The sequence below is a fragment of the Phoxinus phoxinus genome, assembly GCF_949152265.1.
Source record: "Phoxinus phoxinus genome assembly, chromosome: 2".
NCBI classification, from domain to species: Eukaryota; Metazoa; Chordata; class Actinopteri; order Cypriniformes; family Leuciscidae; genus Phoxinus; species Phoxinus phoxinus.
Genome location: NC_136877.1, coordinates 45942167 through 45959013, shown reverse-complemented (window position 1 = coordinate 45959013; position 16847 = coordinate 45942167). Strand labels below are relative to the sequence as shown.

Below are 16847 nucleotides of genomic sequence, written 5' to 3'. Positions count from 1 at the left end.
CGTGCTTGTAGTTCTAACCGAATCCTCATCCAACACGCGATGGGTTGTGGGCAATATCAGCCGTTAGAGTGCGCATCGATCTGCACTTCGGATTCGGACCGGAAATAGTAGACCATCCGGGTATCTTTGGAACACTCATTTCAACATACTACGATTTGGGACGTACTGAAGGTGTTGCTCGGCCTCCAAACACCCCAGATCTCAATCCAACTGAGCATCTGTGAGACGTGCTGGACCAACAAGTTTGATCCATGGCGGCTTCACCTTGCAGGTAGTCAAAATGTTTTGGCTCATCTGTGTATGTTGATAACTGCAAAGCATAATGTAGGAGGTACAAAGAAAAAAATATATTTCTTATATCTACTTCTCACAAAGAGTAGGGGTGTAACCCCGGTGTCCTGGCCACATTCCCTCCATTGGCCTTTGCCAATCATGGCCTCCTAATAATCCCCATCCACTGAATTAGCTCCATCACTCTCTCTCCTCTCTCCACCTGTAGCTGGTGTGTGGTGAGCGCACTGGCGCTGTTGTACTGTGGCTGCCGTCGCATCATCCAAGTGGATGCTCACACTGTCGGTGTTGAGGAGAGACCCCGACATGATTGTAAAGCGCTTTGGGTGTACAGTAGTACATATGAAAGCGCTATATAAATGCCTCATTCTATAATATTTACAGTGATGCACATATACAGTACTTGAGAACAACTTCTCAAACATAAAAAAAAAAAACATAATTTATCAACACAAATATGAAAACAATCTGCTTTAGTAAAAAACAAAATTTTTAGACATGGTCACTTTCCACCAGATATTGATACATGAATTATACAAATCATGTGTTGACCAGCTCAATAATAACCCTCAAAGATCTCATGTTGCACCAACTACAATTTGAATAAAGGAGATAAATAATATGTAATGAATTTGACTATGGAGCCACAGCACTCTTTTTTTAGTTTGACTATATTACTACGCCTAAACCTCAAACAAATCTGTGCATTATTAGCTAAATAAAATTATGAAAATGTCTTTTCGGTTCTCGGGATAGTTCACCCAAAAAGGAAAATTATGTCAGTAATTACTCACCCTCATGTTGTTCCAACCCCGTAAGACTTTCGTTCATCTTCGGAACACAAATGAAGATATTTTTGATTAAATCTGAGAGCAGTCTCACAACTCACAGCTTATCATAAAGGAAAGGTTATCATAGCCAGAATCTAACCTTCCTAGAACAAGGTGCTAAGCTTGTTTCTGGCACTTGGAAAGGACACTAGTGACAATAATAGTGCCTCCTCTCAGAGCCTATCTTTCCGCAGTTTATTATTATGTGTTATATCTAGCACACCAGTGTGTCACTCAAACACATTGTTTTAAAAAGCCTCACTTTGGATATATGTATTATGGACAATAATTAAAAAAAAAAAATTATACTATTGATGTTGCGGATAAGTTTGGGACTGTCATATCCACAGCCACCAACATTTTAAGCTTATTGATAACAATTCTGGGTGCTTGTTGTCCCAATCTAAATATGTATTTGGTTTTATTTCATCATTATAGTCTGGACACACTGTTCACCTCAAACAAATGCAGTCCATCTTATTTATCATGCAGGTTATTTAAAGACTCCAGTTTTGCAGCTTTTAGTCTTGGTTTTAAATAGATCAATATGCATGTGTTCTCATAAAGGTTGACAAAGTCATTGTTTTTGTATATTTACACATTTAAATGTATTTTAGTTTTTTTTTATATATAATTTTTATATATATTTTAAATAGATTAGAAATTTTTAATTAAGAATTCTGAACATCTTCATTCAACATATAGATATTTAATTAAGTATATTTATCTTAATTAATCTTAATCTAATATTTACATTTTTTAAAAGAACACACCCTGTAATATGTCCCACCCCAACTTCTGTCAACTTCATTTACAGCCTTTCTCTTCGCACAGTAAGATTTACCAGCCGTGTTTGGAGGGGGACAGAAGTACAGTTGAACATGTCCACACACACACACACACAGGACACACTGATATTCATCTCTTGAGCCGGCAGTGACAGCTGGGTTTGAGCGGAGGATGAGTCTGCATTCCGGATCTGATTAAGAGACTTTGTGGAAGCTTCAACACACTGGGCGTGAACACAAATGAATGAATTGCAAATTTTTCATATTTTGCAATTACATATTGGTCATATTTGACAATGAGCATGATTAGGCAAATTTTAGAATCGAAGAATTGGCTCCTTTTTAATTCATGAGTTGGAATTTGAATTTGGCCACACCAAACATAAGCAGAATTTGAACAAGAAAAGACAGGAAAAGGAATTTGCTGATTTGCAATTTAAAGAAATCCAACAAAGGTACAGTAATACAAATTGTGTTCCTCCATGCTGGATCCATCCATCCATCTGCCCGTCTATCTATCTGCCCATCTATCTATCTATCATCTATCTATGCCTCTGTCTGTCTATCTATCTATCTATCTATCTATCTATCTGTCTGTCTGTCTGTCTGTCTGTCTGTCTGTCTGTCTATCCCTCTGTCCATCTATCATCTATCTATCTATCCCTCTGTCTGTCTATATCTATCTGTCTGTCTGTCTATCTATCTATCCCTCTGTCTATCTATCTATCTATCTATCTATCCATCCATCCATCCATCCATCCATCCATCCATCCATCCATCCATCCATCCATCCATCCATCCATCCATCCATCCATCCATCCATCCATCCATCTATCTATCTATCTATCTATCTATCTATCTATCTATCTATCTATCTATCTATCTATCTATCTATCTATCTATCTCAATCCTTGACCATGATTCAGATTCAGATCTCGAATCTGATGTTTGACATTATAAAGGACAAGTGACATGGTCTCGAGGCCTTGAAAGGAAATGGAGTAGTGGTAATCTCAACCTGAGGGATATTTTAATTAAATAGTTCAAATTACTCCCATGGGAGGTCTTAAGAACATATAATGAAAGTCTGCAAGGTAAATGAGCCACATGGGGTCAGCAGTTAGCTATAAGAGCGAGATAGATAAAAGAGAGAGAGACAGAGAGGAATGGGGCAGGAGATGTAAATGAAGGCACAAGATATAGAAGGAAGGAATGTCTCTTTAAATTACCCTTTGCTACCAAGCAAGGAGAGAGGGAAATACCCCCTCTCTCTCTCTCTCTCTCTCTCTTTCCCCCCCTCTAGATCTCTCTTTTCTCCCCTCCCTGCAGACGTCCGGCATGTGACACTGGTTCAGCTACACCAGCTGACTGATCCGGGTGGCAGGAACTGTGTGGCTTGAAATCCCAGGACACCCTTAGCAATCCCAGTCTGATCTTTAATAGCTGTCAGAGAAGACAACGAGGATGGAGAAGCCGATACTAAAGTTTTTATATTTCTGACTCTTTCCTTTTTTAGGAGTATTTGCAGCATATGAAAGTGTGTTTTTGTTAACGGGCTTGAATGTTTTGAACACTTTTGGCGAAGAAAGACATTTCGATGTATGTCAAATGAAAACCTTCTAGCTCTGGTATCATCTTTCGGACGGTTTGATTATTTCGGGACAACCTTTTTTTAACCTTTTTGTGACCCATTAATCTCACTGCTTATTTATTACACTTCTGCACCAGATATCTTTTGTAGCAACAATTGCCCGTTTGCAACACCAGGTACGGATCAGCAACAAATTCATCATCCTAAGACCATCCGCAACAACCAGCATCATGTGTTGATTCTTCATCAATGTCCTTCAACTATAATCAATTAGACACTTTTCCATCCTTCTGAAAGCCTTTGTGAATCTCAGACTCTGTGTTCCTGTGGGTTGGTTTATTTGTGGATAATTTTAAGGTCTCTTTGTGGCCCAGAGCAGGTGTGAGTGCTACAGGACCACATTTGCCCTCCATTGAGCTTTTCTGGGGCAGAAGACATGGTAAAGAGCAATAAGAAACTAAATTCCCAAGATGGCGCAACAAATGCTATCATAAGTAACAATGTCAACCATAGCCTGGCTCTCTTCTCCCAACCAAATGTCCCAAATAGGTAAGTGGAGATGTGTTTTAAAAACAACTTTTTATTCTGATTCTGGATCCGTTGTGGTTTATTTCATGGTAGGAGCCGGTCAAGATTCAGCAATTAAGTGCTATTTGTGTCTAAAAATGTGTGGCTTGAAACTTTAGACCTGAAACAGAGAGAAAAAAGAAATGTTAACCCAAATTTTTTGTGTGTTTTCTCCCATCTTATGCTGTTTAATTCGCTAACATGTCTGGATGTGAGATTTTTTGCACTTTGTGCCACGCTCATGTGCCTGTTTTTTGTTATGTCTTGTCCTAAACTTTATGTTGACATGAATCGATTGACTTTCTAAAAGTACAACGTATAAGAACTTTACAAATCGGTTTCAGAGAGTATTTCCCACTGAAAAAAAAACTTAAAATCCTTAAAACGAGGTAAATTCAGGCTTGTTTTCAGAGAATGTATCTTTCATACAAGTGTATTTTGTCTTGATTTTTTCACTTAGGCCTACTTTTCAATTATAAAAAAGTTCAATAGTTTTCCAGTGCAGTAGAACAAAATACACTTTTATTCAAGATAAAATCCATAAGTCATAATGTCTTTCTTATGCAGTTATTCAGCTACATGTTCAGTATTACATCAGTATCTGTTTTTAAGTATATTTGATTTTCTTCTAGTTCTATGAAAATAATTAGCATTAACATAAATATGATTTAAGTATTGTTTTATTTTGTTTTTTTGGCAATGCCACATCAAATCAAAACATGTGTGTGCTGCTGGTCAAGGCATCTATAATCATAGACTAGTCACGTCTGGTTTCATTCCTTTTGTGTGAGTCAGAATCCCCTGATGGCAATAGTCTAATTATATAATCCATGTTGTATTCATTTATAATGGTCCTTAGACCAACTAGCATAAAAAATAAGCTCAAGGGTTTGGTTTTCCGCTGCCTGCAGGGAACCGCAGCTGTTGTGTCTGCAGTTTGCTATGCAAAGGAATGTTATTATCATGTATAAAATATACTCTTGAACTCTTGAACCAACATGAGTTTTTACCCCTGTACTATAACTGACTTGACTTGACTTAATGCCAAAGTCAGCATGGTAATTGTTTTAATATATATCCAGTACACTAAAAATTGTTACTTGTGACTTTTTTTAAATAAATTATTTTGCCATCACTCTAAAAAATACTGGGTTTTTTCAACCCAATTTTGGGTCAAATATGGACAAAGCCAAACGTTGGGTTAAAAATGTAATTTCAAAATTTTACCCAACAGCTGGGTTTGTCCATATTTGACCCAAAATTGGATTGAAACAACCCAGCCCCCCTCAATCCTCTCTACCCCCCAGATGAGGACTTGAAAGGTTTCTCTGTTTTCTTGCGAGCTTCATAACTTTACATTTGCGGCCTAGCTTCATTCTCTTGATCACATGGCTAGAGGATACTGTTGCTTACTTCATGTCTTCATGTCACATTCCTCTCGTCACTCAGCCCAGATTAACACTGGTTCAGATATTGTTACACATACAGGATCTCCCACATTAAACTGACTGAAAGATGCAATACGAACAGAACAAGAATCATCATTATTCTGCTAGTATTATGTTGGTATTGAAGGTTTAATTTGTTTGCCATGACTTGATGATTACGGACTGATTGTTGCTTTGGTATGTTCTCCTTTGTCCCGACTGAGTTGGTTGATGTAACCTCTCCCCCTGATCTGTGGATGAAAGGATTTTGTTGTTCTCTCTCCAATTCACATCCTCTTCTCCTCCCTTATTCCTCACACTAACAATGGATCTTCCTCTGCTGTCTGGGACAGCTCTGCTCTAACAAAAACTGGCTCTGATACTTGAAAGATGAGCAAGCTAACATGATTTTATTAATAAAAGATGAACAGATAAGTATGGAGCAAAAGGGAAATGGTGGTGGGGGAAAAGTTAGATGGAGAAAAAATATTAAATTGTGGTGAAAATCACATTTTTAATGTTGTTTATATATGTGGTGTTTTTAATATGTGCAAATTCATCAGTCAACACCATTGCTGAGTATTTTCTCCTTAAAACTGAAGTGTACCAAATTCAGTCTCAAAATCACTGGTGTTTCTGACGTCACAAACGTAACCAATCCTGTCACAAGGGGGGTGGTTTGTGTAACATTAGCAACACATTATAAGCTGTTTGATAACGTAGTCAAGCCGAGGCTAATAATCATATTAATTACCATTGTGTGTCTGACATAGAGAGCAATACATAAAACGCATTATCATTCTGATACATCGACTTGTAGACGAGCCTGTAAAATTCACTCTTCCTTTTCTGAATCAGTTTCTGGTTCAATCATCTATGACTGAAACAAACTAATATTTCCACTTGCCATTGTGTAGCGTTTACTACAGTGAAGTTGACTGAGTGGATCAGGTATTCAGAGCTGGTGTGAGTGAGTGGAGGTGGGGACTAATTTACATATTCACAAAACCATTCTCAAAGTAAACCTATCTTGATTTAAGAATGTTTTGATGTTTTTACTATCAACAATACAAAAATACTAAGTTGGAAAATTATTTTTGCAGTGTCCAATTAATAAAAGTTAAATAGACAGTCAGTGTTTGAGCACGAGACATCTAGTGAAAATACGTAGTAATAACTACATTAACTATATGAAAGGAACTGTTTAAATTACTGATTAAATGACAATCCGACTGGTAAAGGACTGTTTAAATGAAATTAGACTCTTCCCACAATTATATTGTTAATGCATAACAACATGTTCACCAACTAGAAAAGTTTCCTCGTCTCAAAACTAAAAATGTACCCAACTTCCATCCCTCCATTCCTCCCTCCCTTCTTCCATCCATTTATCCATCAATCTATCCATACCTGCCTCCATCTATCCATCTACTCAACGGCAATCCCTCCCTCCCTTCTTCCATCCATCTATCCCTCCCTCCCTACATATCCATCCTCTATAGCTGTATCCTTTGTAGGACAACAAGTGCTAACAATTTAGACAACATTACAGCAAACTTAATTACAAAAATTTCCCGAACAAGTGCATTAACAAAAAAACAAACTTCATATTTCTAGTCCTTGCCCGTGTACTTTCATTGTAAGTGCATTACTGTAACATGTAACTGTAACTTACAATTAGAGAACAAACAGCACTGTGGAAGCTTGTTAATCTGTGAGTTGGGCTTTTGACATTGACATTTACACATAATAGTCGTGTGGGACTGCAGAGAGACTGTCTGGAAAAGCCCACTGTGTGTCCGCTGTGGTATTCTTGTAAATTCCAGCGCCTCCATTACTCTTATACAGACTGATATGCCATTTCCACCCTCACATATTTTAAATGCCATTCTGTAAAATCATGTTTTAATTTTAAAATCACAATCTGTAAAATAATTGTTTTAATTGTCACTGTCCTCATCTTCGTAATCACAAACGTTGCTGAAATATCATCATTAACCTCTACATTCTCAATGTCACCATTATGCTCATCAAAAACTGCATTAAAACTAATTATGCATTTAAAAAGATAATCATGATATATTCACAAAGCACACGAGGAATAGGACACGATGTCTTCTTGCTGTCTGTCTGGTTCGCACTAACACAACTAATAGACACAACTAAAGCTCGCTCCAAATAGACCCTTGAGCTGAAGGGCCAGTCATGTCAAGCAGCTGAATGCAAACCGAATAAAACGGCTACACACGACATAAATTCAGCACATAGCAAAGGGTCATGACTTAAAAGATGGTGAGCTAAACCATGCTGAATGATGACCTTCACTGCATAAACCAATCAGTCACCTGCTAGCGGACTATTATTTCAAAGTTATGATGAAATTTAGGCAAAGGAATTTTCTAAAAACAATTACGTGGACTGATGTATTTTAGAAGGCGACAATCTGCTGTAGCCTCCTAATCGAGTCCCGTGATATGGCCGGTAACATAACCCTGTAGTGATGATCCCATGGCTTGATGAAAGTCTGAATGCAATCTGAAACAGATTTATGACTCCGGTTTGTTTGTTCTGGAAGTAGTCACAGCCACAGGCTTACGCCATTGATTGAACATTGACAAAATAAATACCAGGAGATAATGGTTTCATTCCCTCTCCCTCTTGCAATTGCTTTCCTCATGTGTACTTCGAAATGGCATTAAAATGTCCAAACAACCCTACTGTGAACTAAATAGCCAAATCTCAAGACCTCACATATAAACTCAGACCTTTGTGGTGTCCAAAAATAGTGCATGCTTTTAAAACTGGAGATTTATGAGGCAGTAACCCAGATTAATCTATCTTTGTGTCATCCAAATTAGGTCTTGAATCAACACTGGCTTTCATCAGGCTGCTAAAAAAGACACTATTTAAAGTGATTACCATTTACAAGTGTTATGGATATTAATATCTATTTTAAAACCAATAAAATAGCAATAAAAAACGATTGTACGGAGGTTACCAGTAATCCATTTGTAATCCATTCCCGATACAACAGTTCAATAAATAAGTTGATATTGTGATGTATTTTACACACAATATTGTCTGTTTCTGCTCAGTTTTTCCAACGAAAATATTACTTAGCCAGATTATAAAGCCAGAGCAGAACTGTTGTGCGTCTCTGAGCAACACGTTTTGATCAGAGCAATCGGGTGAACCAATTATTCAATGGCCTATTCTTAAAGAGAGCCATTAGGTGTGTTCGACTTCCGCTGCGCAGACCGATAGAAGTATAACATAAAAACTTGCGAACTATGCTTCCAACGGTGTCTCTGGGAACATTTAGTTGCTATTTTTTTGTATCCTTTTCCTTTTTTGTGAAGCGCGATGATATCTTCTCTTAACTTTTTGGACCATTCTTTTGACTTAGCCATATTTCTAACATGCAGTCAAACGTGACACTCAACAAACCTAGCCAGATCAGATATTTCATGTGTTCTAGCTCAAGCACACCTGGTGCAACTAATGAAGCCCTTGATTTGTTGCATCAGGTGTGCTTTAGACAACACCTGTTTTGTAGAGTGTTGTGAGGAATTCTATACAGGGGTATTCATTTATATATATATATATATATATATATATATATATATATATATATATATATATATATATATATATATATACATTTATATATAACTGAAGAGAGATATGGGATACGAGACAGAAAGCCTGAACAGACTATTCCAACCTTGGCAGGATTTATTGGCAGAATAGATGTGTTAATCATAGTCTCCTGGTACTAGTTGTTATCAGAAACTGAATACTAGAAAGTTTAATGGTTCCTATTCACCTTTGACAGAGTGACATTACTTTGTCTTAACAAGCTTGCTAAAAGAAATTCACATACACATTTATATTCTATATCCTGATCTGCTATGTTCTTAGCACATGTTGCCATGACCTTGGCTATTGGCCTTGGTTCATTTTTAATGCCATAAGGACCGTAGATGGGCAGTAGAAGATATCTATATCTGGGCCCCTTAACAAGATTTATGGGTTCCTCCTTCAGAAAGGTTACATATGTTTTTGGATATGTTATATGGGCATGCACAGTTTACAGTGTGTGTGTGTGTGTGTGTGTGTGTGTGTGTGTGTGTGTGTGTGTGTGTGTGTGTGTGTGTGTGTGTGTGTGTGTGTGTGTGTGTGTGTGTGTGTGTGTGTGTGTGTGTGTGTGTGTGTGTGTGTGTGTGTGTGTGTGTGTGTGTGTGTGTGTGTGTGTTGTGCAGCTTAATATTTTTGTGGATCATTTTAATTCCTGGATTATTTTATCAATAGAAAGTGTAAAAAACAGCATTTATTTAAAATAGAAAACTTTTGTAACATTTTAAATGTCTTAACTGTCACTTTTGATCAATTTAATGCTGAATACATCATTTCTTTTAAAAAAAAATCTTATTGAAAAAATAAGATTTTTAAATGTTTAAATTGTAATGCAACCCCATAAATTCATAAACACACCATTTCTGGAATACAATGCCATATGATTCAAAGTATGTGGTTATCAATACTCTCTTATTTATGCTTTTAAGATGAATGAATTTTTGTGAGTGACCTCATCTGCTAAATAATATTATCTTGATGACAAATCAGCAGAATTTGCAACACATAAATAACATTTGCCAGGCATAAAAATGGATGTACAAGATGTCCAATGAACATTTTCGTAAACAATGTGGCACTGTCCCAAAAGGCCAAGTGACAGGTCCATCAACCAGCCAGAGACTCTCTTGAACCCCGTGAAAGGTAACTCAGAGAAGCAATGCTGATTTAAAGGGTGTCATGTCAACACAGCCAGACCCAAACCTCAAGAGCAAATACAGGGTGTTCACAGATTACCTGTTGGACTATGGCTCACATACTTATATTGTTGAATCAATCAACTTATTAAATGAAATTTGATATATCCGATAGTATTCAATGTAAAAAAAATAGAGATTTTATACAAACTACCATAGATCGAAAAATTACCAAACACATTAACTAATACAGACTTTGGAAGAAACAGAGTTAGATGAGGACATGCTGAAATGAAGAACGAGCGGTTTTCAGTTACAACGGAAAAGATGGTGAACATGTCTGAAGACACTGTTACCACAAAACGCCTCGCCAGCACAATTCTGAGATCACGGGTGTGGTAGAAGGTTAAAGGGGTTGTGTTTGCATGAGGGTGTGTAAGTGTTTATCCGTGTGTGTCTGTACTCTGAAATAGATGGTGCCGAGGTGCTGAAAGAAATCTTTTCAGATGGGATGATGAAACCAGAGCCCAGAATGAAGCCTTCATTATAGAAACATTAGCCAGCACTTTTGAGCTAACCAGTAGTCACCCATAGGACTCATGCCTTGACAGGATGTTCTTTCATATTCACCACCAATCCAAAACATTAACATTAATTAGACCTAGAGGTACCCAACACTGTAAAAAAATAATCCTGTTAAATTCATGTAAAAAAAAAAAAACAGCAGCTTTGGTTGTTAGAAATTCACTGTAAAAATGACAAGGTGACCATGTTTCATGTCTAACGGGATGGCATATTAATGCCTGTGTATGTTTTACAAGTTATAACCAAATATATCAATAGTTCATATAATGTTAATGATCTGCTTTCTACCTTACAGATAACCAATATAATATTACAGGTGGTACAATAGAAAGCCACACAATTAATCAGAATTCACTGCATGTGGTCTGACCATAAAACATGCCATGTATAGACAGTGAAATTAATTAACATTAATATTATTACATGCAAAGTTACAAAGCACAAAGTCACTTCAAAGGCAGTTCTTCTCTATATCAGTGTCACTGTTTCTGAATCCCTGAAACGCCTTCATTGTAATCTTGAGTTTTCTTCCAGAAACAAACACATCCTCATTTAAATAATTCCCGCCCAAAGCATACACAAAATAAAGGGGCGGGGCATGGTTGGGTTGAGTTAGTAGTGTTATAAACGTGTGGTTATGGTGAGGGGCGTGACATTTAACACGCGTGAAGATCCAGCCGACCAATCAGAGCACATTGCACTTTTCAGAAGGAGGGGCTTCATAGAAACAGAAACTAAACTGAGGCTGCATCCGAAATTACATACTTATATAGTAGGCGAAAAACAGTATGTGACAAAAGTATGTCCGAATTTACAGTACTCATAAAAGAGTAGGCAAAAATACCCGGATGACCTACTACTTCCGGCGAGATTATGAAGTGTGCATACGATGGAGACTCGATGGAGGATTTGTGAATGACAGTGAAGAACTACTAGTAGATCACATGATAAAAACAACATGGCAGATGTAGTACATTCAGATTACATTCATACTACACACACTCATCCTATAACATACTTTTTTGGCGGTCGTGAAGTAATAACTTATTTAAAATAAGATCCTACTCAAGAGAGAATGCGATTTCAGACGCAGCCGGTGTGTTACTGACAGACTGGGAAGAGAGGTGCTGCAACACTGTAAAATCTGTGAAAAATAAGGTGTTTTTTTTTAACATTCAAGCATGAAAAACTATTTTAGCAGAGCTCAAAAACTAAATCAAGAGTTAGTAAAAGTGCATAATAGATCTTTAATAAAATAAACAGAATGCACAATATATAATGTGAATTATGCTTTGATCTGACACTAAACCTAGATGTCTAAAATAAGACCCAGCGGGTTTCATGCAAACTGAAAATACTTGTAGCCCGAGCTCCATCCGCCATGAGGACATGATGTTATCGTGACCTTTTATGAACTGAAGGGCTCCTGGGAGAGTCTGTCCTGTAGCGCTGAGTGCTAGGTATTCCCCCAAGCCCTGGGGGGCATTTATTCTTGTTATATTTAATTAGTTATCTGTTAACGGGACCCCTCACTGTCCACATAATTTGTCCTGCAAGACAAGGACAAATGGTGCCATGCCAGCTGCCGATAATGTAGCCACGGCTAGTGCAAGTACTACAATAATGCTTGAAGGGGAAGGGATGAAAAGGGCGAACAGTTTATCTAAGTCCCGTGCAAATGACACCTATCATCATGTCTCTTTTTCCTTCTGTCGCTCCTGTCTGAGTGTTTGTAACGCGGCCAGCTTTCTCTCTCTCTCTCTCTTTGTGTCTAAACTGTTATTGATTGAAATTGGCCTCGGGTGCTTAAATGAATTTGGTCTGTCACTATGCTGGACCTGGACATAAACCAGAGTCAATGAGAAGGATATAGAGATGAAAAGAGGGAGAGAGGAAAACTGAGATGAGCAATAGGACTAGAAGTATAAGTGTGAAAGTATTATTCTGTGTCTTTCACTGCACAACTGTTCAGGACTTTGTTTCCCAAAAGCATCATGAGCCTAAATAGACCGTATTTGCATCAATGGTTTCTACAATCTGCTTAGGGTTAAAATGCTTTTGGGAAACACAGCTCAGGCTTGACCTTCTGGTTAACCGAGTTCTGCTCATGTGGTCAAGCACCGTAAATACTCAGGGTGTAGGTTAGGTTTGAGCTTGCCAAGTTGATGGAAAGGAACAACAATCTAATAATGTACATTTTAAGGCAATATGGTAAAAAAAAAAAAAATGGCATAATGATCAAACTTGTTAACCTGCGTTCACCTAATTTCTGTGAAGAAACGCTGAATTTTCAGCATCATTAATCCAGTCTTCAATGTAGCTAATTTTAGGAGCGGCTAGCAATAGCAAGTTGGCTTTGAAAGTATAAGATCCCGCCTTCAAAACACATGAACACACACAGTGAGTCCTCAAAGCGTCACGAGAGACGGCGTTAAACTACCTCATGTCTCAAAGCACATAACATTACAATAATAAGGAACGTAAACAACTTACAGAGATCTAGTTGTACCACCTGACTGCTGCAGATTAATTTCTGTGTTGATGACATAGAAACGCTTAAATATATGAGTCCTATAACATCACAGGTTTCCATCTCTTCCAAATTACAGCAGGTATGGCGTGAACACAGTATAAGCTTGTTGTTTTGGTTCACGAGGAACTGTAAAAGTTGCACTGTTTCGGTTGCGCTGCGTGGTGACTGACGTTTGTCTAAAGGCCCCGATATACTTGTGAACTGATGTGACGCCATTTCGAACAAAAGCAGGCCAAAACTAAATTCGTCTGGAGTTCGTTTTGGGAGTTCTCAAAAGCTTGTCAAATCGAATGAAACATGAGCATGAAACGTGCTGATGAAGTGTGATGTCTGCTCGAGCAGGTGCGCGGAGGTATGGAAATACATATCTTGTCAGGCAGGTAGGACATCTTATTTGGTCCGAATGCAAATAAGATGTCATTGGATGAACATTTTATGGTCCTACGACTTCCACAGACAATATATGCATTAAATACATTTAGACCACTACACTTAGTGATTGCTGAAGAGACTTTCAACTAGCATAACAAAAAAAAATCGGGAACAAATCACCTACCCTGCCTTTCAGTGTGACATGATTCTTTAGAAATCATTCTAATGCTGCTTTGCTGCTCATTATCTAATAATTTACTAATCAATTACTAATCATTTTTTCTTATTATCAATTTTAAAAACAGTTTTGCTGCTTCAGAGGAAACCGTGACCTCTTTTCTTTCCAGGATTATTTTAGGAATACGAGGTTCAAAAGAACAACATTTATTTGAAACGGATTTTTTTGTAACAATGTAAAAGTCTTTACTGTCACTTTAAATCAATGTAATGTGTCCTTGCAAAAGAAAAGTTTTTTTTTTTTTTTTTTTTTTTTTTTTTAAACCTGATCACAATCTTTTGAACAATAGTGTATACTATCCACACATTAAAAACAGGTTCAGTGATTTATCAGATGTGTCAGGATTAGGTGTTTTACATGATGTTTGACGTTGTCAGCCACATATCACAGCTTCTCTGGGTCACTTAATGTAGCCTGATCTGCAATATGATGCACAGAGAGTGTGATCAAGGGGTTTCCTCATAACCTTAAAAATACAACACGAAACAAACTTGATTGGATAAAGCAGTCAGATTCCATTAAAGCTTATGGCTTTCTATGAAAGATATCTGAAAGTGATTAAAATAAGATTTGATCTACATCTCAGATTAGACCTATATGAACTTGTTTAAATCTTTAAAGGCATAGTTCACCCAAAAATGAAAATTCTGTCACCCTCATGTTGCTCTAAACCCGTAAGACTTTCGTTCATCTTCAGAACACAAATAAAGACCTTTTTGATGAAATCTGAGAGCTTTCTGTCCCTCCATTAACAGCTACGCAACTACCACTTTGACACTTCAAAAAGTGTATTTAAGAGAGCGTAAAAGTAATCCATATGCGGTTTAGTCCAGTTTTTCTGAAGAGACACCGACACAATCGCTTTATATGATGAACAGATTAATTTAGGCTTTTATTCACAAGTAAACATTAATTATCTCACACAATTGTGGTAAACAGAAGCTCAAGCATGTTCGTCTGTGTGAGAACCAATGAGATTAATTCTCATGTTAAGCGTTTGAGCTTAGTTAGCCTAATTAATGAAAGAATTTTCCTTTTTGGGTGAACTATCCCTTTAACATTAACATAAAAGAAGCATTTACAATTAACTGAGCTGGAAATATACATAACACATTGTTCATTAATATCACTAAATGTTTGGTTAAGGCCAAAAATAATGTGGTACAATATAGGTTAAATAAAGTTGTCACTTGCCAGTCTTAATAATTACTTTTTTTAAGAAATATGATGAGATCTTCATGTACCATGATTAATATCTGTTTGCTGTTTCTTGTTTCTTTTGTTGGATTTCTAAAAGATGCGTGTTTGCACTATTGTAATTTTTTTCTTGATTAAAAAAAAAAAGAATTCTCACATCTATAGACAAAAATAAATGAATAAAATAGCCAGTCTTAACACTGAGCCAGAACACTTGGCATAACATTTCACCTAAAGCGAATAACAGCTCTCTTGTTACTCTTTGAGTCATGACATTATAACAGCATCCCAAACCAATCTCTTTCTTATGATCACAACTAAATTTACAAGTTACAAAGGCATAAAAATCAACAATGCAGACAATGAAAATCATCATGGTAGGCTAATTGATTTACTAAATGTCTTATTAACAAGAACGTATAATTTAACGAACAATAAATATAATGTAATGTACCAAAGAATTAAATTAATTAAATTAAATTAAATCTCAATATTTGTTTGAATACATTTTCTTTCAAAAACTGCGGTGAGACAGTCGATGTGTAATAGAAAGAGGTTCAGCTGCAGAAATGTGAGAGAGACATGGTGTGCTAAAATCTCTGACCTTGTGACAAGGATTAGTCTAGATGTCAAGAACATCGACATGCAGCAACTCTGAGAGTCTGAACTTCCAAATATCTGGCCCAGAACTAAGCCTACAATTATTGAGGATTAATAGGTGCTTTGTCACACTAAATGTGAACCATGACGCATGTAAAATTACTTAGAGAACATAAAAAAAGGCTAAAATACATACAAATATATGCCTTCATTGAAATATAATATACGTTTGTAGGCCTGCATTGTTATGACGTGATGTTTCAACAAGTAGAGAGTCTTTTCCTGAGCCAACAGAGACTCAAAAAGGCAAACACTGCCATCTCCTGGATATCCTTGAAGGAAAGGACTCCCTCTCTGCTGTTTACAAGAAACGGCATAAAACATGTCTCTATTTACCTACGGTGCAATAAAGTTCACCCTTTCCGTGAAATAATAAGTCTGTCTGTACGTAATAATTGAAAGTTTGACGGTTTTCCGTATCACAATGGTTCTGGTTTGATTGGTTTTCCTGACTATATGTGTTGTTCTACAACTCGTCGATCGAGTAGTCACGTCTGAGACGCAAACCGACCGTCCCCTGAAATCGGAGCGTTTTCTTCATCGGATGCATTTCCATCGTAAGATTTTACATATTAAAATACGAGGTATGTTACAGTGGTGCATTGCAATAGTGTTCTATAGCGGTTGTAGTGTAAATGTGGCGATTTCTTTGTCGAATAATGTGCGTATTGCTCTGTGAAATGACGACGCCGACGAAGAGCGAGGTAAACGATACTCATGGCGAAGCTGCAGAGCCCGAGGCCTGCACGGATCCAGTTGATTTCGCTACCGATCTGCCCATCAGATCACTTATATTGCGTATTTCGTGCATTTAAACATTGCTTTCATTTTTGTATGAGATCCACTGGCCACAAAAACATCGCGCAAACACCCCATCCAGACTATAACGCCATTGAAATGATCCACGGTCGATCTTGCGGTGTCGTAAAGGGAGCGTTATAGTTTTCTGTTTGGTTATATAACATTTCACGGTCGATCGGTCAGCTGGTCAGTCTC

General features: G+C 37.2%; 1 protein-coding gene across 5 annotated transcripts in view; it reads left to right on the top strand.

Annotated features, from left to right (window-relative positions):
• Positions 1-3288: 3288 nt before the first annotated feature.
• Positions 3289-16847, top strand: part of znf638 (zinc finger protein 638) — a 29461-nt gene continuing 15902 nt past the window's right edge. The window contains exon 1 of one of the 5 annotated variants that reach the window (XM_079595950.1): positions 3289-4049. In XM_079595950.1, coding sequence (XP_079452076.1) covers positions 3937-4049 — 113 coding nt within the window. In that variant the 5' untranslated portion in view covers positions 3289-3936. Of the gene's footprint in view, positions 4050-16333; positions 16436-16847 lie in introns of those variants that run through there. The other 4 variants (XM_079595951.1, XM_079595954.1, XM_079595953.1 and 1 more) reach the window with 4 other exon arrangements.